The following is a 25,000-nucleotide window of genomic DNA, read 5'->3' as shown; positions in this document are numbered from 1 at the left end:
CATATAAGCTCGTATTTTTCTTCTTTTACTTGTCTTATCCTACCTCGTGTTTATTAAATCTTATCCTTGCTAAGCTTTTTATAGCCGAGCTGATCTCGTCTCCTACAGCCTGAAGTCATCCGAATATGACACAATGCCTCCGTCGTTTTAATTAGTTCCTCTTGTCTTTCTGTCTCCTTTCATGACAACGCCGCAAAGAAAAACAAACAACACCGCCAGACCTGTTACCGTTAAAGATAGAACAGCATTTTGCCCACACCTGTTTTGCTATCTTTTCCCGGTTGTACTATTCTACTATTTTCTACTATTTTCTATTTTAAACAACATCACCGTGGCAGCTGCCTGTGGCCGAAGCTAACCCTGTTAGCATGCTAGCAGGCGTATGTGCTGCCTTATTACTGCCTTATTGATTTGCCGCTATGATGTCACCGCCCTCCGGGAGGTCAAGGGTCACTGACGTCTGGCGTCTGGCGTGGCGCGGCGATCACCCCACCGCGACCCTCTGGTCAGGCCTGCCTCTGCCCCCTCCCTCGACGCCCCTCACTTCACCCCCCCCCGATCTCCGTATCCGCAGTGGGCCTGGCGCGGTCGCTTTAGCGTTTTCCTTTAAGTGCTATTCTCGTTGAACCCGTTGAATCAACTCGGCTCATCGCTGCGTCCAATTATTCTTTTTTTTTTTCACGATAAATTAACTTTATTTCCACTAAAAAGAAATATTCCTATTAAATATTAACCACTCGTGGAAGGCTCCCTCTAGACCGTCTGGAGCATTTGGTGGACCTGTGTTGCGGATATGAAATCCCAAGCATAAGAAATTGCTGCGTCCCACCAAATAAATCCACGAGAAATATATAATTTCCAAAGTTGTTTACCTTGTTTAATGGTGCCGCTGAGACGCCATCTAAACTACAGTCGTATCTTTCCTCCTTCGTTTGCCATTTTCTTTCTGTCTTTACGGTCTCGTCCACCTGAGGCTGCCTGCATATTTAAACATGTGTCTCTTTCTCCATGTCGCTCCCATTAATGGTGAACACGTCCCCCCCCCACCCTCTCCATAAACTGTTAGGACGTAGCCCGCACGCCGCTCTCGCTAACCTCCGCTTTATAGGTCGGCGTGCAGCGAGGAAGCCGCTCACTCAGAGAGCGAGAGCGAGCGAGGGAGAGTGCGGGGGAAGCGGAGGCTGGATCACGTCTAACAGTGGCTTCAGGGCGCAGCGAGATGCCGCTCGTTAATTAACGGGAAATGCATAAAGTTATGACTTCCGTGGCGTTCTGCATACCGATGAGCCCGTCGCCGCATTGGGGAACAAAGTGTCCGTAAACACGGCGAGCGGTCCAGGACTTCACTGGTGCAGACCCGTACGGCGGAGAGGGGGGGGGTGAAGCCAAGAGAAGCCCCTTCACGGTTGCTGTCGTGGGTTAACATTCGTTTGCGTTACTTATTGTTGTGAGAACAGTTCTGCTGTTAATCCCCCCTCTAGTAAGCAGAGCCATGGTCCTCTAATAACCTAACTGCAGCACAATTAATGTCAGTGCAGTGCTTGAGCTTAAACCACGTGCTACTAATCCCACACGCATCAGCCACAGCAGCATGCAGAGTTAATGTTGTTCTAGTTCGGATTGGTTCTGCCGCGGTAGGACTCAGACTTCCCGTTAGCAGTGGAGTGCAGGGGTGGCCTTAAGTCAATTGGACGCACGGCCTCGTTAGGTTTCTACTCCAGGAGAGCGGGGCTTAAGTGGAACACGCTGACGGCGTGTCACCTTAAACACTCTGATATACTACAGTGGCCGATAATTGCGCGGCGGAAAACCGCGCGACACGTGCATTATCGTACCCAACCTCACACAAAAGAGCCTTTTTACCTTTTACTCGAATCGACATGAAGACCTTAATCATGTATCTCGCTGAGGGTCTTAAATCTGAGCTAGCGCTTGTGAATCTTTGAGGCCGACCTTAGTCAAGGCCGTCGGCAGCTGCTTATCTGAAAGCAGAGACTTTCTAAACCGCCGTTTTTCTCGCGGCCTGCTAATAATTTAGAAGGAGCCAGTTAGCGCTTGACGGTTTGAAGTCGGAATTTTCACAGATGGGGTTTCAGAAGGAGCTCATAGGTGCTCTCTTCAACTCTCTCTCCTTTCTTCATCTTGCTTATCCAAGTCACCCTGATGGCCTCAGGCAAACATGACAGCCGTACCTGACCCACCTCTCTCTCTCTCTCTCTCTCTCTCTCTCTCTCTCTCTCTCTCTCTCTCTCTCTCTCTCTCTCTCTCTCTCTCTCTCCTCTTCAGAGCGTGACGAGTGCGCCGCCGGCCAGAGCTCCTGCGACGACAACGCCATTTGCACCAACACCATCCGAGGCCACCTGTGCACCTGCAAGCCCGGCTACGTGGGCAACGGCACCACCTGCAGAGGTAAGGAGTCCCGTCCAGCCGTCCGCCCTCTCATCCTACCCCCCCCCCCCCCCCCCTCGACCTCACCCATCACCTAACCAGGGCACCAGCTGCTCTCTGAGATGATTGGAATTGATCGAGGGTCTGTCGGTGCGGGCTCCGGACTGGCCTCCGCCCTCCTCCCTGCCTCTGACAGCCCCCCCCCCACTGCCCCGATGGCCCTGTCCCCGCCCCGCTCACACCCCGACCCCCGCCTTACCTCCGTCATCATGTCACAACTGGCCTTGGCACCCTGCTAACTGCCATGAGGGTTAAGGCAAGGATTCATCCATCCGTCACATTGTGTGTGTTAGTGTGTGTGTGTGTGTGTGTGTGTGTGTGTGTGTGTGTGTGTGTGTGTGTGTGTGTGTGTGTGTGTGTGTGTGTGTGTGTGTGTGCGCATGTATGCATGTGTGTGTGTGTGGGTGTGTGTCTGTGCGTGTGCGCATGTACACGTGTGTGGGTGTGTGTCCGTGCGTGTGTGCATGTACACGTGTGTGGGTGTGTGATTGTGTGTGTGTGTGGGTGTGTGCGGGTGCATGTACACGTGTTTGTGCGAGCACATGTTGTACGTACGTGCGTGCATGTCAATCCATTAATCATCTCGAAGGTATTGGTTATCTTTTTGAGACCTCTTGTCAGGAGCTTCTCACTGTCTTTGTCCAATTACCGCCGCGAACGCAATTAGTGTTCTTAGAATGGCCAAATACGAAATCCAAGGAGAAAAGTACTTTGAACCAATGTAGCACAGCACACTTAGTATAGCCGTCAGCCTCTGAGCGCAGCACCATTGGTACTTCAAGTAACCACTGGATTCCAGTTCTCAAATCCATGATGCAGACAGTGTCCAGTTGTGTGCCTGTACAAAGAAGAAAAGGCCTAGGCTAGGTGGGTAGGCTTGTAACATCAACCCCGCTCCATGCAGAGTGAACACTGAGGGAGAATGGTATACACGGCCATTTGGCCATTTAAAGGACCGTCACAAGAGGTGGCAGGCCGTGATTCACAGATGTCGTGTCTCAATTGCCATGTCGTGCATGCTGTTCCTAAAGGGTCCGGTCTGGCTGTGGTCCTGTGGCACATAGCTTCACTACCTTCACACAGTCCTAAATAGCATTTCCCTCAATTTACAGTCACCTCAGTAAACCAGTGTTTCCCAAGCTCAGGGTCAGGACCTTACTCACGGCCGCTTGCAGGGTCCTAGATTGAAACCTGCAGCCAGCAAGTCGATAGGTTCGGCCATTTGGCAGCTGAAGAAATGCAGGCTTACATATTGAAACAAAAGCTTGCCCGGTCGATTTTCCCAAGAGACGAAACTCGAATAGTAAGCATTGTACGCGGGCCCCTTGACGTGCCCGTGAAACCACGGGGGACCACTGCCTTCCCCCGGCTGGCCCTCCTTTGAAATAGTTCTTACTTAGTGGGGCAAGGAAAACAAGTGAATCAGAGTCGGAATCAGAAGTACCCGGTTGAAATCGGGTCATGTCACAGCTGCTCCCATTCTAGAATATAAATACATCTTTAAGCATGGCAAATGCTAAGAAAATTATTTAAAAGATAATAATAGGAAATATGTTGAATTCAGTGCATTATGCCACAATATGTAACAAATAGCATTAGTCCTTCCATATGTAACACCTCAACGAATAGGACCATCACAGAAGTTGACCGAGAACCAGGAGAGCGCTGGGGCAGGCAAGGCCCTTGTCTCGGTGATAGCCCGGGCTTTAGGATGGGTGGCAGGTGGTCTTTAGGGTCCAGGGCGGAATCGATGTCATTTGCAAAGTGCCTTCCTCACTACTCCAGCTTCTGGATCCTCTACCGCTCGTCGTTGCACCAGAGGATGAAAAAAAAAAAAAAAGGAGCACAACTTTTTAACTGCCGACTCAACGTTATTTATTAGCCTGGAATGAACACGTAGAGGGTGAGAATAGGGAGGGCTGCAACTTAACTCATTAAGGTTCTGCTAATCAGCAAACCAACGGTGTAGTCCGCGGAGCACGCAGTTCAGAGACACTCCCCCTCCCCGCAGAATAATCCGGATCGTTGTTATCCGCTGCGTATTTATCATCGAAAGGCGTGGGAAAAATCGTACACCGGACTCATATTTTATTAACGCCATTAAACCGTTTGCCGCATTTTTACCTCTCAGATTCTGGCCAATTAGTATGGCGGCGAGGAGCGAGTTGACGGTATCAGCCGCTCTTTTCCCCCACCCCACCCTGGAGAGCTCATTACGGCGTGATGGCAGCGGCGTCTGAGAATCGACCAGCGCTGCCTCAGTCTCGGTCCCCTCGTATATCCCCCCCCCCCCCCCCCCTTGGGACCAGGGGACTTAGTCTGAGAACCAGTGTAGCTCCTAATGTTAATAAGGCAGAGAGAAAACACTTTGCTGCCTTTGAGGAATCGCTTCCAGTCAGCCCGCAGATATGTGATCGGCTCCGTGTGTAAAAAGGCCGAACAGATTGGGAGACCCCGTTCCCCAAGCAGCCCCTACACCTGAGAGAGTGTAGGGGCTCTCCACCTCAAACCTGCCGTGTGATTGCGTTGATGTGATTTTTTTTTTGGAGGGCTGCTGCAAGTGGTGTCTCGACGCCTCGATGCGTTCTGAGAGGTGCAAACCGATGCATTATGGCGACCGTAATTGTAGTTTGAGAGGGTTTACTGCGTTGCTCACTCCGGTATCACCATGGATACAACGTAGTAGATAATCATTATTTATCTGAAACGTCCACAACCTCGCTCAGGCCTTCGTTTTCCAAACAGAGGAACACCCCCTAGAACCGTTATTTCCATGCTGTGTCATACCCCATACCCAATACCCCATACCCCATACCCCTACTGAAATGGCACTCTGTCCACCGGTGGTCTGTTGAACAACCATCTCCCAGGATGGTTGTTCTGGTCGTGGCAGTGTCATGGTAATGGCAAAATATGAAATACAATGAGAAAGGTACTATGAACAAATGTCGCAAAGCACACAGTAGAGCCATTTAAAGGGGTGATATTATGTCGCCGGGGGTGAGTGTGATCGGCCATTACAAGCCGATTGAAAATCAGCCCTTCCCAGTGCCTTAGTGACAATCACTAGTGGGCGTGTCCACTTTTAATATGTATGCTGGATAGATCAGTCCACCAGTCTACCCAGTAGACTGTGGCAAATTATGCGTAGCTATACATCGTATGTCTAGGTGGACACGCCCACTGGAGATGTCACTAGGGCACTGGGAAAGGCGGATGTTCAAAGGCCTTGTCACACCTGGTGGCATGATATCGGCACTGAAAAGGACAGCTCTGGTTGTTGTTGTCATGGCGGTGTGACGGGGACCCCCGTCCAGATCCCCCTCTCGGTCAGTCCTTCTGCGGTGGCTCTACAGACCCTCGCCTCTCGAGTCTCCGATCGGCGGCATGCAAGAATGACTCGGCCCATCCGTCAGTCCGCCCCCCGCTGGCCCACTCCCCCTCCTGCCCGATCACGCCGTGCCTCGGAACGCCATTACGGGAGAGTAATTATGGGTAATATAGTCGCAGGAGCCGCGGTGGCGTGGGCCCTTCAGCGGCTCTGAGCACACGCCGGGCCGGCCCTCCTGCTGATAGTGTGAACACAGACGACGGCGGAGAGCAGTTAGCGTCGCGCCGGGGCCCCAAGCTGCTCCACCCACAGGCGGTCCCCGTATCAGAGCTTTTGTTATCTGGGATAAAGGTGATTGACTCTATGTTTACTGTGGGCTTTATTCATATCCGGCTCCCTTTCCACCTGCTCCTCATCCATATCCTCATAACTCGGCGAGCGCTCGGCTAGCTAGGTACCCCGGATGTGTGTCCTGTATTTACACACCTCCATTAACCCTCCCCCTCAGCGACCCGAGACACTTAACTAGGCCATGGCTGACCTGCCCCGGTACGCACCCTGACAGAGAGAATGGCCCGGGCACATTAAGAGTGTCCCCCTCTTCTCAGGAGCCTGTTTTATAGCTGTTGATCCTCAGGGATGACCGAATGTAAGGAGAAACCACCGGATTAGGCTCACAATCTGCCTCTACCTTCTCCTCCCTTCCTCCCATCACTCTCAGATCTCTCTTTCGTCCCTCTCTCTCTCTCTCTCTCTCTCTCTCTCACCCCTCTGTCCCTCTCTCGCCCCTCTGTCCCTTTCTCTTGTCCCACTCTCCCCGCTGCCCCTCTCTCTTGTGTCTCTCTCTCTCTCTGTCTCTGTCCCTCTCTCGTCCTTCTCTCTCTCTCTCTCTCTCTCTCTCTCGTCCCTCTCTCTCGTCCCTCTCTCTGTCTCTTTCTCTCGTCTCTCTCTCTCTCTCATCCCTCCCGCTCTGTCTCTCTCTCGTCCCTCTCTCTCTGTCCCTCTCTCTGTCTCTTTCTCTCGTTCCTCTCTCTCTCTCGTCTCTCTCTCTCTCTCTCATCCCTCCCTTTCTGTCTCTCTCTCTCGTCCCTCTCTCTCTGTCCCTCTCTCGTGCCTCTCTCTGTCTTTCTCTCGTCCCTCTCTCTCTCTCTCGTCTCTCTCTCTCTCATCCCTCTCTCACTCTCATCCCTCTCTCACTCTCATCCCTCTCTCTCTATCCCTCTCTCTCTCTCTCTCTCTCTCATCCCTCCCTCTCTGTCTCTCTCTCTCGTCCCTCTATCTCTCTATCGCCCTTCTGTATCACAGCCTGCCACCACCTTACCACCAGGAGTTATATTCATGTCCTACTTCTCCAGCGAGTCCAGCGTTATTTCATGTGTTCTGAAGCCCACGGCCGCGCCGCAGAAGTTCAATCACAACAGAACCAAAGATTACGGATCAGTGCGGCTCCCATTGCGGGCCTAATGATTATCCCGCTATTGCTAAGCCTTTGTGTGGCCCAGAATGAGCAGGATAATCTTGTTAATGGGTTATTTCATTCCTTACGACTGGTTTGTGTAGACAAAGAGCCTCTTTTTCCCTTTCAAATCGAGAGGATTTGAGTAGCGAAGCTAAACAGCCTCATAGCAGCACAAAGGCCTCGCTCTCAGCCAATCACGCTCCGGTACTGCAGCCAGCGAGCGGCGCACTGTAAAGCGATATCGCTGTAATGATGTAGAGAGCATTGAGGGGGGGGGGGGGGGGGGGGGGGAGGACTGAAGCCAGCAGGAGGGGATTCTACGGTCATATGCGCAGCCACGTGGTCTCAAGTATTCAAGGTTTCAGTTCTCTGTTTACATAATTATTGCTTCCTAGACATTCCTTTTTTTTGTATAGCAACAACACATTTAGCAGTTATGCTAATGTGTAGTTTTCTGCTTGGAGGCATAGTGTTTTACAACATTTAATTGGCTGAACACTACAGTACATGGAAGGCATAATTAATTGCAAATGCTGGATTTCGGGGGGGAGGTTGTTTCAGAGTTTTGTAGAAATTATCATTTGAGGACTTCTTTTTTTTTTGTCTTTGCCTGCTGTTATTTTTAGCTGCTGTGTCGTGGCACAGGGAGAATTTAATGATTTTGATATCGATGTATCAAACCGGAATCTTCCAAGCAATTAACGTGATTATCTGCTGACATAAAACGTCCCTTCTGTCCCTGCGTCTGTAGTATGAAATTAAACTCAAACATTCACTTTTTTATTTTTGCTGTAATAATCTATAAACATACTGCCACTTTATGTGCAAGTGTGCACGACCTTGCTTTAAAGTACCATAGCGTTGTCTTAACTGACGCTGCTGTTAATTAGCGATTACGGTTAGACACCCAGAGCGAAGCCCATTGACTCCGTCATGTCATGTTGGTGTGACCCATGCCAGCAGAGACTCATAATTAGCAGTCACTCCCTGCTACACTAAAGACAGATTGCCCAGCGTTTAGTTAAAGTTGCATCAGTGCTTTTACGTTTGCTTCTTTACATGCCATAGGGGGAGGCGTCAATTGTCATCTCTCGAGCCATGTGTGACATTTGACTGATTCCCAGCTTTTTACATCCCTGGGGTTTGACGGTCTAGTGAAGCGATGCAGGCACCAATTCAGGTCAAAGTTCTGCAGGGTCCTCAAGCCAAAGTATTATCATGTGTTTAATAAATACACTAAGGGATTGGCTATTGTATGATGTGTGCTTCTTATACAGCGCATGCAACGTGTGTTAGGGTTCAGATGCCTCAGGCTAAACTATTAGCCTGTTATTACAGCCACAGAACATGTGCATTTGCATTTACATTAAGGGCATTCAGCAGATGCTTTTAGCAACAAAAAAAAATTAGATAGGTACATTGTTCAGTCAGAACACACACCACCTACTACCAAAAAGCTTGCCCATTCTTTTCACTCGGTTATTCTGCCAGGTATCCAGCCTTGACACTGAATTAGGGGGAAACGTAGACATTTGTCCTCGATTTCAGAGTAATTCAATAGCATGCTATACATTTTATTGAAAGGATGAAATTGATTTGCTATGTAATCGGGTAAAACTAGCACGACAGGCACACAGTGATTTAATCTATTTACTCCTCAAAGAAGAGGAGACGTAAGTGCATTCAAATCTCAAAAGAGGAACTTTGATGAGTGCAATTTCAATGTATATTGGAGGGTAACGATTTCATTAGATTTTGCCGGATGAAAGCAAATTTCGAGAGCAAACTATGCAGTTGGGGTTTATGAACAGAAACACAATTTCATTACCCGGTGCACTATAACTTACTGAAACAGGGGGAGTATAAATTGCAGCCTTGGCTAATGCTGGTTGGGTGCGGAGAAGTGAGAGTGTTGGGGTGTGACTGACTGTGACAGCCTGAAGGATTGACCGAAGGACTTGGCATTTTCTCTGAAACACTGGAGCTCAGATCTATGGACTCCTTCTGATTTATGTCAGGTTCAAGGGCTCTTCCCTCCACAAGTGGAAGGCTAAAAAGCACTCGGTACACTCTAAAAAACACTCGGAACAAGAGAAGCATCGCACCTCCTGCACAGCCAGCTGCCCCGGAACTACGAGAGAAGGTTGCGAGTGTCTACACTTATCTGCTCTACCAAAACACAATTTCCGTTCCGTCACTTCGTATGAGCTGTGTACAGTCACCAGTTAACAGATTCCAGAGCGAGAAAAATAAGAACATGAAATGAACAACACCGACAAGCAGAAAAAAAAAATGAATTTGTTTCTAAAGAATTCGACAAAGCAATACCCAAAACTTAACAGAACAAGATATTCCCCATAAGAAGTCCCTTCCTTTCCCTCGCCTCTCGCCACTAAACCCCTGTTGATGAAATGGATATCTCTACCTCCGAAGCATGCGCAGAGTTCCGCCCCCCCTCCCCCAATAATGCACATAATGAACAACCCATTCCCGGTGTTCCGGTGTGGGATGAGAACCCCTGGGAAGAGGGACATATTTGCCCGTGTGTGGGCGCCGTCTCTGTAGTGATGTCAACGCCTTGCATTGCTGTAGAATTCATTCGGGAGCTTGGGACAACCCCTCCCCGTTACTCGGGAGAGGCAGCTACTACACTAACTCAAGACTTCAAGGTAACCTCTGCGTCATTGATGCCATCATCCATCGGCTTGGCCCGTCTCACAGGGTCTCCTGTTTCACTTCCCTTTGTCGATCCATCACTCCCACCGTCTCGCCCCTCCCAGGACTCTGCGGCTTTTACAAGGCAGGATCAGGCCCAGTATTGTTCCTTTCACGGTGTCGGACAGGTTAGATGCATAGCCTGTGCTTACCTAGTTGGCTTGAGCTCACCTAGTTTGTGCTCTGCCCTGCCCAAGCCTCACCTGTGCCAAGTCCACAGCTCCCTGGCCACACCTCCCTGGCCACACCCCTTGCCTGGTAAGAGGTTCTGCCATCTTGAGGACTTTATAGTAAGAGGTGTGGCCAGGGTGCAGGTGTGTTCAGGGAGGGTGTGGCCAGGTTGCAGGTGTGGCCAGGGCGAGGCAGTGTAGCCCCTGGAAGCGCCCCGTCTGTAGTGTGTTTACCCTGTTCGGAGCTCACTTCATCTCTCTGACATTTGTATGCTTGTTTGTGTTGAGTGGCCTCGCTGCACGGAGAGTGCTTGTCCTTTATACTATTTTCTACCTATTTCTAAGTTAATCTTTTTAATTACGCCGTCAATTCAGTTCAAAGAATTTCCAACCCACTTTCTCCATCTCTTTCTCTCGGCCGCAAACCCGGCTGTGACGGGTACATTGGCAAGTAGCCCGTGTTTGTGGATAATTGCGGCGGCATTTTGGTTTTCTAGTGTTGTTCAAGTGTTATATCAAATGACAAATGACTGTGATTCCAAGGCAATATTACAAAAGAGGGTGTGCTTATCTGTCATTATTGGCGAGACAGTGATGCTGTTAGGAACGAGGCGCGTGTGCAGAGGTCTGCAACCAAGCATTACTGAAGTGCGATTATACCGCAGTTACCAAATAAATTATTATGTGGCCATTCGATTTCAGAATAACTCACTTTCGCTGGTCGTATTTTAGGTTCTGTGGAAACACATAGGTCTCGGCTTAAACCTGGAAAACCAGTCACAACCGTAGACTCCTATGCAACACAACCCATTGTTTACTACCCCAGCAAGCATACCAGGAAACCTAGAAACTGAGTTATTTCCTTGTCCCTGCCGAGTAGAGTCAGCTAACTTCAGAGTGATGTCCCTGACTGAATGAATACCACACATATTAACCCGAAAATGTGTCGCAAGATCAATCTTGTTACAGCTATAGTTATTCACTGTGAATCTAAATTTTTTCGGTGAACAGATTTTGCTGCTATGTCTGTGAAATTCCAGTGCATTAGCCAGTGATATTGTGGAATAGGTTGGATCAATGGCGGCATTATATTCACAGTTGCTACGTCTGAGATACCTGTGGTGTAATAGAGATTGGATCGCTAATGCTACTCAGTGCCATGGACAGAGGGGCGATGAAATGTTGCAGAATGAGGCTGTTGGCACATTCTGGATGAATACAGTTCAGAGATGATCCCCTTGCTCATTCTCATCGCCTGAATTGTGCAAGTTTCAGTTTTTGTAATTGCTCAAATTGCTCCACTCAATTGACTCTTGGAAATCCATGAGCTAACATTTGGTTAGAGTTATAGAGTTATGGTATGGACATATGTTCATACCGATACGTATTAATGCCCTGAGCAAACGTAGTTGTTTGGATGGCTGTTTAATCCTGAATGTCAGTCTGTTTATCTCCCCACAGTGTGTTACTGTATGGTTATGACACGCTGATGGGGAGGTTAATACGGGCCATCTCATTTGATCACATGATCTGTCAGGTGTTATAACCAACCCCATCCCCTGATGCCTGCCGGCCACATCCGACATGCCGCCCGGCTGCGTCTTATCCAGCGAACACGGCACACCTCTCCGCGGCAGACCGAGATTTATCAGCCAAACTAAAAGTGTGCTGGCGACAACACCGACATCATCTCAGCGCCATGCCTCCTCTGTCGGTCCCCTCAGCCTCCAAGGGAAGGAGGGAAGGGAGCGAGCAGCCAATAACCGAGGCATTAAGGAGGCTCCTCACGCGGAACCGGCAAGGACATCGCCGCGCTCTGCATCCCTCCCCTCTGATAGGCTCACGGCCCGCGACTGTTGGCCGATTGAATACTGATAAAAAATCGCTCCAACTCCGGCATGAACAATGAGCTGATGTCTGCCACATGCTGAATCTCTCCAGGAAAGTGGGATGATGGGGGCGGGGGGGGGGGGGATGTGTCGACCGGGAAACGTCGATGAGTTAGCGTGCTATATCAGGGGCGGTCGAGGCTAACCCCGACGTGAATCACTGCAGTGTGCTGAGAATATCTACACTGCTTCGTATTGTCTGTGTTTCTCCTGCACCTGACGCAGGGTTCAGTCATTGGCCGGGCTTTTTGCCAGCGTAATACATTATTAATGTGCGTAATACAGCGCTCGGGGACGGCCTCATCATATGTCCTGACAGCAGGGCTTCATGGAATCACATGAACCACCTCGACCCCGGTATCTGCAGACTCTTAACTGACACATCCAACAGCCCCTGCTGTTTCCTGGAGAGCTATCTCAGACTGTTGCTAATGAAATCCCGGCCCATCTGTTGACACCTCTGACATTGATACCCACACCGCCATTACTCTTCACTGAGAGCCAGCGTAACGCTCAACCCGCTGGAATAACAGTCCTCCAGAAATGTTTGAGCGTAATGCTGCTGGATTGTGAGTGGTACTAACTAGCTGTTTTGTAAACGTTTTTTTAAGAACCTTGAACACAACTAGTTTCTAAATCAACATCCATTTTATAGCAGACTTCTAGTTTTGTGTCTTTTTATTTCTTAACTTCACCATTGTCTTTTTATTAATTTTGCCTTTAATTCCATACGTTAAATATACGTTTATATTTTTATAATTACTTTAAACCTTTCCATTCAGACAACAACATGGCGACTGAGGATGGGAGGTAATTTCATCCGTGGGTTTTTGTGTTCTGCTCCTCACTACACTTCCTGTCCCCGTCTCTGTCTCTCCCTGATGGTTAACGTGGAGATCCTTTATCTCTGTCTTCAGATGCAAACCCCCCCCCCACAAACACACAACAACGAAAAGGGGCGGGGGGGGGGGGAAGATGGAGGAGGGACACTTGGGCAGATATAAAAGAGGCCATTTTGAGAGGAGGAGAAAAGGGGAAGAAAGGGAATAAAAGGGAGATTGATGAGACCAGAGGAGGGAGAGGGAGGGAGGGAGGGAGGGAGGGAGGGAGGGAGAGAGAGACTCAGGTCTGTTCCGAGGACCGATAGCCCTCCGTCGGTGCTCTGTCAGAGCCCCCGATGGCCTATAATGCGGCGCCTCTCTCTCTCTATAATACATGATGCGTTCGCCTCGCCCTAATGTCGCCATCTGTTACGAGCCGCCCAAACACGCCGCCGCCACCTGCCGCGTCCCGGCACCCGGCGCCGCCTTTGTAGCCCTAATGAGATTTGCACTCGGGGTACGAGATGAGATCGTTATCAACAGCCTAACCATTTCTTAATGCAGCGCATTAGCGAGATGTGCTACTTTGTGGAACGCTGATCATTTGTATTCCACCATAGAATTGTAACCCCCCCTCCCCCCTCTCCCCCCCCCCCCCCTCCTCCCCCCCTCCTCCTCCCCCCTTTTCATACTTCTGTGAATTTCGCTGGAATATCGGCTCGCCTCTTCTTCTCAGTAATCCAGGTTTTAATTTGGCGATGGATAATTTGGTGGCCAACGAGCGGGAACGGGACGGTTAACCACGGCTCGGGACGTCGCCCCCCCCCTGCTGGGAAAGCAATCTAGGAGAAATAATGGGAAGTCAAATAGCAAATCTGAGGCTGTAAACTGAGGCACCCGAAGCAACGAGTCAGCAACAGGCACGGGCCAGGCGGGGAAACGGTTTAGCTGGAGGTCACGGGGACCACCACAGCCAGGGGTGTGTGTGTGTGTGTGTGTGTGTGTGTGTGTGTGTGTGTGTGTGTGTGTGTGTGTGTGTGTGTGTGTGTGTGAGGGGGGTGGGACTCTGTGTGCTACGAAGGACATGTATTGGGAGGGGGATAGGAATGGAGCGAGGAAGCTGAGATGAGGAAAATGAGTGACAGACAATGAGAGTTATTCCTCTCCATTGTCACACACGCGCACACGCTCTCAGGCGAACACACACGTACACACACGCGGACCCACGCACACACATGCAGGAGATGTCCCTTGTCTATCGAAATCATTAGTGGGACGGCAGACGGAGCCAATGGTGGTGAAATGATAATTACAGCTGGAGATGGATTGAGTCAATATAAGTGTAATTAATTTTTTAGTGTGAAGTTTATTAGTACAGAGGCAATCAGCCTCCTAATGAGGGCCAGATATAACTTCTTAAAGAGAGGAGCGAGTCAAGTTAATGGTTTTAATGGCGTTTGGCATGAGACTCGTGGTGTTATTTATCACACCCGTGTATTTGTTTGTGTGTTTAGCTGCTTTGCGTGGAGGGGAAAAAACGCATATATACGCACACAGAAAATGACTATTCAGACAAAAAAATGTTTCATTAGTTTGCAAAGGGAGGCCCCTAATTAATAGCTCTTATGGTTTTTGCCAGCTCTGTTCTGATGTTATTAATTAGGGCCATGTATCTGTTTGTACATGAAGTAGCTTACACTCATTTAAATCCCCCCCACACACACATGTGCATGCGTACACAGAGCGAGATATGTATGGCACTAAAATTAGATTCCTCTACCTATTAGGACTCATCGTTCAAATGGTGTCATTAATTAAGCAGAGGAATGCTGAAAGTAATTTCTCTTTAATGAACTTGCTCAATTAAGCCTCCCCCTTTTTTTTTTTTATCCTCCTCGCTTTCAGACCCAACTCCCATTTAATCTGCTCTCTCTCTCTCTCTCTCTCTCTCTCTCTCTCTCTCTCTCTCTCTCTCTCTCTCTCTCTCTCTCTCTCATATATATGTTTTATTGAGTGTCACAGTGATACAAGAAAAAGAGCAGGTAATCATTCCGGTGTGAATCTCTCTCTCTCTCTCTCTCTCTCTCTCTCTCTCTCTCTCTCTCTCTCTCTCTCTCTCTCTCTCTCTCTCTCTCTCTCTCATTTGTTCCTCTTTATCCATGACCATCCGTCTCCCACGCCCCGGTCACCGTGTGAACTCATTTTCACCGTCTCTCGCTCAATCTCTGTTCATTAAGAACAGAGGTTTTACAACGCCTGTCTTCTCATTGTTGACACACCGGCCACTGGCCTTGCTGGGCTTATTCCAATGTTTTTATTCGAAACCGCTATTAAGTCCAGATAAAATCCTTGGCTGCGCTTATGTCACTCTTTTCTAACCAGTGGCCACTCAAAGAGCCTTACAACATTACCTTACATCCAACCGTTCATTCACACACCGACGGCGGTGTCAATCTTGCAGAGTGACAGCCAGCTCGTCAGGAGCAGTCTGGGGTCTCGCTCAGGGACAACTCAACACTCAGCTAGGAGGAGCCGGGGAACGAACCAGCAACCTTCCGGTTACCAGCCAACCCGCTCTACCTCCTGAGCCACATGCCGCCCGACAGCGGTTGGGTTGGGGTGGGGGGTCTTTGTGAGCTGTGTTTTTCACTCCACTCGACTGAGGTGAAACTCACTATGGAGAGGGAGATATTGCCCATTAGATGTGAGCGGGTTTGTGTCGAAGAAGAATTAGCATTCAAGGACTTTCGAGCCGGATGGATTTCCGGAAGAAAATGGCAAACAGTTCCCAGACATCAATTGGATGAGAAGTGTTTATGATTGTTTTGCTTCCCTGCTCCAATGAGGTGCCACTGGGGTAATTGTGCTGTTATTCTGTTATTCTGCACACCTTTTGAATCCCATTGCATCAGGGGCCCAGTCCCCATTGAGACCAAAGAACACACATTCATAAAAGATTGCTAGGATACCACTTGTGATCATTAATTTGAAATGTTGAAACAGATCCTCTTTGGCAGAATAAATCCCAGGCTGTTTGGATGTGAATGAAACAAGCTTTTCTTTTGACGGGCGTAATCAATAAAACTAAATGTCTGTTGTTCCCCCCCTCTCTCTCTCTCTCTCTCGCTCTCTTTCTCTTTCCCTTTCTTGCTTTGTCTCTGCCTCTGTCTGTCTGTCTCTCTCTCTCTCTCTCTCTCTCTCTCTCTCTCTCTCTCTCTCTCTCTCTCGCTCTCTCTCTCTCTGTCTCTGTCTCTGTCTCTCTCTCTGTCTCTCTAGCCTTCTGTGAGGACAGATGCCGTAACGGAGGGACCTGTGTGTCTCCAAACAGCTGTGTGTGTCCCTCAGGGTTCACAGGACGCCACTGCGAGACAGGTACACGCACACACACGCACACATACACGCGCAAACACCCCAACCAATTAAACCCCCCAGCCTTAGCCCCTTATGTTTTATTGAGTGTCAAAGTGACACAAGAAAAAGAGCAGGTAATCATTCCGGTATGAAGCGCTCTCGCTCTCTCGCTCTCTCTCTCTCGCACTCCGACTCGCCCTCGCTCGCTCTTTCTCTCTCCCTCCCTCTGAAGCTCCCTCTGTGTTTAATTTGGGCTCCACAGAGACAGAGCCGTGGCCTTAGAAGAGGAAGAAAAAGCCCTCCTCCCCCCCCCCCCCACAAACACCGACCTCACTCACTCACTCCCATGCCTCCCCACAGACCGGCCTCCTCTCTCACACACTCTCACACACTCCAACTCCATCTGTGTCAGGCCCATGTGCTGCTGTGGTTGTCCTGTCCTCCTCCTCTCTCCTCCTCTCTCCTCCGCCGCAGTGTTCTTCAGCGTGTTCTGTGTTGTGGTGGAGTCGTAATGCTGCTTTATTTATTGGTGGGTGGGTGGGTTGTCTTCCTGTGTGGTTTGTGTTCTGTGGGCTGGCGAGAGAGGGAGAGAGGGAGGGAGAGAGGAAGAGAGGAAGAGGGGGAGATGGAGAGAGAGAGTCTGCCTGGTCCGACTCGTGCCCAGGTGTTCACCGCACGTTGCCATGGTTTCACAAGAGGTGCCCGGAACGATGTGGCCAGCGCGCCCACCATCACTCCGACATGAGAGTGCACACACTGGGTGGAATGGTGTTATCGACTGACACAACCACACACAAACACAGACAAACTCTCTCCCCCAGACCCACACATGCACACAGACACACGCATGCACGCACGCACACACCTACACACGCACACAGACATGCACACACTCGCACACACACTCGCACACAGACCCACACATGCACGCATGCACACACACACACACTCACACTCACACACACACACATGCAATCTTACACACACACACATACACACACGCATACCTCCCGCAGGTTCAATACGTTATTGCCCATGTAACCATTACCACTGTGTGCTGCAGTCATTCCTCCTCAGTGTTGTAATATGTTCTATTACTCTTTTTTTCCCTGAAGCATGTTATCTCAGTAGATTGTCTCTTTGCATGGTATTCCCAGGGGAATGAGATCTTCATTGAAAGGCCCCTTTTTCAAGTTCCCATGGTAACCACCTCCATCATTAGTCAGCGGATAAGGCGGATAAGGTGTTTCGGAGCTGGAAATGTTAATCAAACGCTGACTTCTATTGGACGGAGTTCGGAATGGTTTGAAACGAATGCTTTCATGTGCAATGTGTATCCACTGCGCACAAACGGTGCACCTCGCCGAGGCACTGCAGAGGAAACCTTTGCTATTCGGGTCTCTGGCAGCACAACAACGGTTTGGTTTGGACGAATAAAAAATGATGTTGCTTCCCTTTGAACCACTTTGGAAATACTGGGAGGGGGGCGGGGGTACGATCTGGAATACAAAAATAAGAAGCAATTTGATGGAGCCGTGTTTTTCTTTCTCGTGTGGCACTTTTTTCACTCTGCGTGTGCGTCTTTTGTTGGCGCTTCAGGCAAGTAGGTGTGTCAATCGCTGCCAAGTTCTCACTCTCTCCCCGCTCTCAGTGTCTGTTTATCAGATATCAGTCTAGACAACCAGAAGTCTAGATGGAGGCAGCACTGCTTTAGTGCCTCCCTGTCAATTAGGGATTATCCCCCATTGGTCAGGAGGAACCTTTGTAGGCACCCGTCGATGGAGACTGCAGTCTATGAATTTTAAGTTCAGTTGAAAGCTTTGGTTACACATGTAATAAGTCCAGTGACTGCAGGAAGGAAGTAAGTAATGCCACACACGCAGGCAGACACACACACGCACATGCATATGCACGCACACACACACGCATATGCACGCACACACACACATTCGCTATACATGTCCCCACACACATACCCCAACACACACACACACACACACATACCTCCACAAACACACACATAACCCACCGAACACACACACACACACACACGCACATTCAAACATACGCACACACTAACACTATTTCATAAACACAAAACAGGCACACCTTTCCAAAATAAGACCTCCTGTCTCCTGAGCGTCGTGCCCTCAATCCTGCTTTAAGGCATCAAGTCAGATAAACAAAATTTGAAGCGGCTCCTGCGAGTCAACGCGGCGTCAAGCGGGATTCCAGACAGCGAAGCACAAGTGACCGGCAACGTCCTTCTCTCCCGACGCAAGACAATGGCACCACGCTGTGCGACAGCACGTCTGTTCACCGCTTCATTATCACCTGCCTCCTGGCTCTCTGACAGCTGGACCGCGTGTCTTCCGGCCTCCTGATTTTATTTACAGAGCTCTGCTGCAAGACGAACAGGTCTAGCAGGCACACAGCCCCTCCGATGGCTGCTTGCTGCTGCTGCTGCTGTCGTGGTTTTCCCCCTTCGTGGATTACAGCGACACAGGTGGCCCGGAGTACAGCCGATTACCGAGGGCTGACGGTGGGTTGGACCACCGCCATCAGCTGGTTGGGGGGGGGGGGGGGGGGGGGGGGGTGGAGGTGGATTTGCATGCAGAGTTACATGCTGCGGTAGTTCTCTGCTGGTTATTCCCGAGCTTATCACTGGAGTCTGCCGGTTCCAGACCGTAAGAGCCCCACCCTCCTAGCGGAGCTGCGGTGGAGGGGAAAGAAACTGTTTGTCGCTGAGCTAAACCTGGGCTGTAAAAAGCTGAGCTGGGTTACCTACGGTCCCAATGTTGGGAATCTACATCTATACATTTACATAAACAATTATCCCGACCATCTGCTCTCCCATTATAGCTTCTAACAATGCGCAATTAAGTAGCACCTGCAGTGTGTGTGTGTGTGTGTGTGTGTGTGTGTGTGTGTGTGTGTGTGTGTGTGTGTGTGTGTGTGTGTGTGTGTGTGTGTGTGTGTGTGTGTGTGTGTGTGTGTGTGTGTGTGTGTGTGTGTGCGTGCGTGCGTGCGTGCGTGCGTGCCTCTGTATCGGTGAGAAAGAGATAAGATCCACAGACAACCCCTCATCACAGGGAAAAGACAAACGACAAATGCATTCTGAAGCGGCTATTGTCCTGCGATAGTAATTTACTATGTGTTAAATTAGCTGTCGTTATGATGCCATGATTAGCCCTCTGTTGAGCTATTAATGTATTTTATGACCATAGTTTGCCTTTCGTATGAGTGCTGGTGTGTTTCCTGATCGGCTGTTCCCATCGCAGCGTCCAGGGGGTTCCTGCCGCCGTCCAGCCCCGAATGTGTTGATCTTTTGTCAGCTGCATATGCATATCACAATTCTGTCCTTAGCTTCTGGGCAATCGAGGGAGTACTCTCCCTGGTTCTTGGAGTAAGCGCTTCAGTGTTTCTGAGTACTGTACAGCCACCCTGGACCTGTGGCCTTGTGTCCGGGCGATGGCAACATCTCAATGGAAGTAATTCTATTTGGAAGGACTAAGGAATAAGGATTGAAGATTTTGTTGATTCTGACGCGCAGTATGTTTTATGTAATGGTGCGACTGCCATTTCTTCACTCGGTAATACCGGGCGCATGAGTTGTTAAACCGTCTCTCATTAATCAAAAAAACAGCGTAGTGATAATGGGATTCAATCATGGAATTATTACACCAGTGGCTGGTTGTACTGTAGTTTGCTTTGCTAATTATTCAATTAGGTAATGTGACAAATGAGTAGGAATGCATGTGTGATGCTTGCTGTAGCTGTTTTATCCAATGCTCACTGCAACACCCAATGCAATTAATGTAAAGGGAATTATTTAGGTTATAATTTGAAGTTCAGACTCTCACTGTTTAATGCTGTTAATGATCTTTATAATTATTTTAACGTTTTATCACTTCATAGATTTTGGTTGCAATCTTTTTTCTTCTGTCATCGTTTCGTTCTCTCCTGCGGCATCGATGTCAAAAGAAACACAGTACACCACTCCACCCCCAGGTTGAAGAACGGTTGTTGTGGTAGCATCGTCATACCCTCTCTAGCAGACAAAACACTGCTGGGTGATGGTGAAAACACGGCCCCAACGTGATTCTGGGAATGTAAAGGCTTTCGTCAGCTAGAGAGGCTCAACCACTATTGTGGTCCCCTCATTCGCTTACAGGTTGTGACTTAACTGACATTTGTTTCCATTCAAACCTTTGGAGGTCTTCGAGATTGCCACTTTAAGTTCGTGAATTAGTATTGAACACTATTTATTGCAGTCCGAGTAGCGTGAGCCTCCCCTGCAGTAGGCTAAGTGGTATTCAAACGTCAAGACACATGCATTTATTATTAAATCATGATGTTTCAGTGTTTTTAATGTGCCTCAACACTTCAAAAACAAGGTAAACAGTAGTTTAAAGGTCCTTGCCGTTGGTTTGGTTTCATACTTAATTCACATAAATACTATTCAAGGCATCTTCCTAATTGTTATTTTTCTCTCTTCACAAAATGTTAGTAAAGCGAATGAAAGCAGGTTGGGAGTGATAGTTTGGCTAATTGTAGATGCTAAAGCTAATCGCTAACGCTGGATGATACAGATTTTGCTTACTGTTGGTATTCGTTGATTATTTTTCAGTCAGCGGCTTGAAGAACATTATTGGTTAGTTTGGAGCTGTGCGTCGTGACGTAGACATGACGGTCCAAAAATCAAACCTTGTGTTTTAGGTGTTGGGGTAAAAAGCTGAAAACACAATAGTTGTTTAATGTTTTCTGATGGTAGTGCCCCTCAGTGTGTACCGAACATCAGGGAACCCGTGTCAATGTGTATTTTGGCGGGCCCTTTAAACTTCAGTTTGCACAGTGTTTCTCTTGTGCAGGCTTATGCATTCATCCACAGAGATCTACAAAGTAACATATTCAGGCTCGTGATTAATAGCTAATGGGTGATCATATTCGCCCCATTATGTTGGTAGAATATATGACACCTGACACACGCAAGTAATAGTCCATTTGCCGGAGCAGCCTTCAGAGTTACGATAGTTAAATGACAGAAAACCAACCCGAGTGAGTCATGAAAGCATTCCACTCGAGGCGCTGCATAAAGCGACGTGGTTATCTACCCTGGAGCTCTCCCTATGCACAGCACTCTCACAGCAGCGTTTCACCTCTGAGCTGTTTGATTATGGAAGGGTTTACATAAAACACAAAATGTACAGCGTACACTCGATTTTTTTGTGAATGCGGATGCAAAGCCTGTTCAATATTGTTGAACGTTTGAATCTACTCATTGTACTCCACTCTTCCCCCCCCCCCCCCCCCCCCCCCACCTCATCTCAACAAGTTGATGATGAAGATATAATCAGCTTGTCGTAAGGTCGTCTGCACAAAACTGGAGAATATGATTGGGGCTGGCGAAAGGCGCGGACATGTGCATATCGGCGTGAAGGCGTAGGCGCGGGCCCGAACTGCGAGGTAATAGCTTAAATGCCTGTGGGGTATACCAGCGAGCAAAGCAAACCTGATCACGGGAAATGGATGGAGAGCGGAAAGAAAATGAGTTGGGATAGCCGTCACTGTTTCCTTCACTCAATTAAACGCCTGTGTGCGGCCGGAATGGACGTATCCTCGAGACTGGGAACGGATAAGTGTCTGCTCTGAATCCGTCATCTGTGTGTCTGTGTGCATGACACACAGGTTTTGATTTATCTGAGCGAGTCAAGCCGAGGAGGGGGAGGCTGGAGAATGTAGGCCAGGAGTTTGATTGCCGTTGAGGTAGGAAAGGCAGCCGAGTCCTTGTGTCATAATGACTCCCGATGACACCAATCAGCCCAGGAATTGATTGGCTCCCAGTCAGTCATCACGGCATCAGGGTTGTCAGGGTGGAGAGTGAAACACTCATGATGCAAGCATTCTGAGAAGCGGCAAAACAATGACCATTTGTGCATAGATATATACTGTATGTATATATTAGTGCTGTCAAGCGATTCAAATATTTAATCGCATTAATGTCATAGCTAACTCACGATTAATCGCGATTCTAATCTTTTTTCTATGCTAAATATCCCTTCATTTCTTTGTCCCATTCATTTTTCTCATTTTAATGCTCTTATCAACATGGAGAAGTGTATCGGCTTGCCTTGTGCAAATGTTTTTTTATTGATAACAACATTTATGGCATATACTGATCAAAACAGGACGATACAAAAAAAAAGCCTATAGTGCAATTAAACGATGAACATACAAACATACTGCCAAAACTACTAAAAAAATTAACGCTGTTAAAATTGGTTTGCGTTAACGTTAATAACGCGTTTAACTGACAGCACTAATATATATATAAATATATGTGTATACAGTTGGAAAGTAATATCCTGAATACATGTGTATACAGTTATACAGAAAGTAATATACTTACCAATATGAGGTTGAAAAGTAATAAGACACTAATATCTTTCCATATTTCCAATATGGAAAGGATTATAATGTCAGAAAAATAATTTTTACCGTGTACGTTTAGTCGATCCACCAGAAACAGAAAGGCAGATGGTCAGTTTCAGACATTCACAGAAGTGATTTGTTTTCTGTTGCACATTGCAGAAATCACATTTATTTAGCATCATCCATCACATTATTACACCTACAGTCTCGGTACAACCCGCTTCATTAGCCGGTCTGGGTTGAGCATAGCGAGACTGCCTGTTGTAATATTGAACGTTTCAGTGATGATGGTTAGCCTCGTCTCTCCAGCCCAGGTGGCTGATGTGAGCGTAGCATATCAGAGCTGCTAGCACACACTGCTACCACGCTTCAGACGGGGAGGGAGGGGGGGGGCGCCACCCCAGGGCCTCCCCGGGCCGGCCCCAATATCTTCACCGGTTGAACGGTTACCAACCAAAGTCCTGCCTCGATGCGATTTATTCCTCTCCTTTACTTTAAATTTTTTTCTTACATTGCAGCTAAGCATCCTTATTTCTCGAAGAGTGAAGAAGCCCTAAAATCCGAACTGGCTCCAGCGTGGAACCTGAAATAGCATACATTTCCGGCCAATTAACATTCTCCCCTAGCACCCCCTTCGCGAGGAGGGGCACGACCCTGACGATAGCCTCCCATCCGTGGGCGCCGGTGCTCCTGTTAATCACAGGGGGTGCAGACATTATGGACACTAGGTTTAAGGGACGCTGCTTAAACCTACCTAGTGCTCCCCTCCCGTTAAACGACGTCCCACCGGCGTATCCCAGTGCCGCACGCCCTGACGTTACTCCTCACAGTTCAACGGCGGGGATGTGTTGGACTGAAGAATGGCCATTAGCATTATCTTAATTAAAGGACGGGAGCCAGCGCTTCAGAGCTTCAGACCCCCGTTCCTCTCTGAAATAATAAATATATAACGTCGGCGGGCACGCGGCCAACAGCGGTCCTCGAGAGCTGCCAATTGTCTTGCCGGCTATTGTGGGAGTGAAGAGGAGTGCCAGCTAAGAGGAGCAGAGCTCACAGCATCCATAATGCATTTCCCATAGCGCAGTCACCGTGAGGCCCAGGCCTCAGCCCGTCTCCGTGTACGTGTGTCCTTCACACACACCCCACGCTTCGGCACAACAACAGCGTCCTGCCACCCTTCCTGGGCGGCCTGTGACTCAAGAGGCAGAGCGGGTTGGCTGGTCACCGTAAGGTTGCTGGATCGATTCCCGAGGTGTCCCTGAGCAAGGCGCCTCTCCCTGACTGCTCTTGACGAGCCGGCTGTCAGCCCCGGCTGTCGCCTTTCATGGCTGACGACGCCGTCGGAGTGTGAATGGGTGATTGTGAGGCAGTATTGTAAAGCGCTTTGAGTGGCCACTGGTTAGAACAGCGCTGGATAAATGCAGTCCATCTAGCATTGAGCAGGAGGAGCAGCCCTGGTTCGGCTGAGGGACAGGTATTGGTTCTGGATGGCTCTCCTTCTATCCTACGAGGAAGGACTCCCTTTGTCTGCGCCCTGCCCGGGGGCCGCGGCGACACCAGCCCTCTCTCTGCCGTTCCTTCACCTCTTGGTGGCTGATTGGTTTAGCCTCCGCGGCACTGATGTCTACCGGCTTCTAGATTCAATGAAAGCGGCAGGGCCATTCAAATCGCCGGCTTGTGAAGGAGCAGTGTGTGGGTTTCAGTGGTGTCTAGCGGCGAGACGCTCACAACTATAGGTAATGGCTTATGAGCTAGCGATTATGCTGATGCGTCTTCCTTGTGCTGTTTGTCCGTTCTGGGCTACCGTCGAAACATGGCGGTGTGTGACAATTCTTGTTTTAATGTGACTATACTTTAGTAGCATTATCCCAAGTATAATTAAAACCGTCTCATGAATAGTATATTCCGTTTCCCGCCACGTCTGTCCTGCCCGATTGGCCCTCGACTCTACACTCTACGCGGCGGTGAGAGTGAGTTATTTATAAAGCGTGTGTGTTTCTGTCCCCCAGATATTGACGAGTGTGCGGAGGGCCTGATCGAGTGCCACAACCGTTCCCACTGTGTCAACCTCCCGGGCTGGTACCACTGCGAGTGCAGAGACGGTTACCATGACAACGGCTCCTACCTGCTCGACGGCGGCTCCTGTGCCGGTGAGCATTTCGTTTTCAATAAACATGCACACAAAGACACACACGTGCGCCGCACGTGGACTCTCCCCAGAGCGAAGACCGTCTCACTGCCGCATCCTGTTGGAGTCACTGTCGCTTGTTCTCTCAGGAGCCTCGATGCTCCATGTTCCCGTCCTACCGTGCGTTTGTAGCCATGGGAAAGAAAGGAAAGATGTTTGTGTGTGTGTGTGTGTGTGCGTGTTTTCCATGACGGGA

General features: G+C 49.0%; 1 protein-coding gene across 1 annotated transcript in view; it reads left to right on the top strand.

Moving 5' to 3' along the window:
* Positions 1–25,000, top strand: part of LOC132472380 (protein kinase C-binding protein NELL1-like) — a 125,715-nt gene that overhangs the window by 100,143 nt on the left and 572 nt on the right. The window contains exons 10-12 of the mRNA XM_060071986.1: positions 2,287–2,409; positions 16,110–16,205; positions 24,626–24,766. Coding sequence (XP_059927969.1) covers positions 2,287–2,409; positions 16,110–16,205; positions 24,626–24,766 — 360 coding nt within the window. The remainder of the gene's footprint in view (positions 1–2,286; positions 2,410–16,109; positions 16,206–24,625; positions 24,767–25,000) is intronic.

The sequence above is a fragment of the Gadus macrocephalus genome, chromosome 14 (assembly GCF_031168955.1).
Source record: "Gadus macrocephalus chromosome 14, ASM3116895v1".
Lineage (NCBI taxonomy): Eukaryota > Metazoa > Chordata > Actinopteri > Gadiformes > Gadidae > Gadus > Gadus macrocephalus.
Note: the sequence above shows the minus strand (reverse complement) of the source record. Positions and strands in the feature narration are given on the sequence as shown.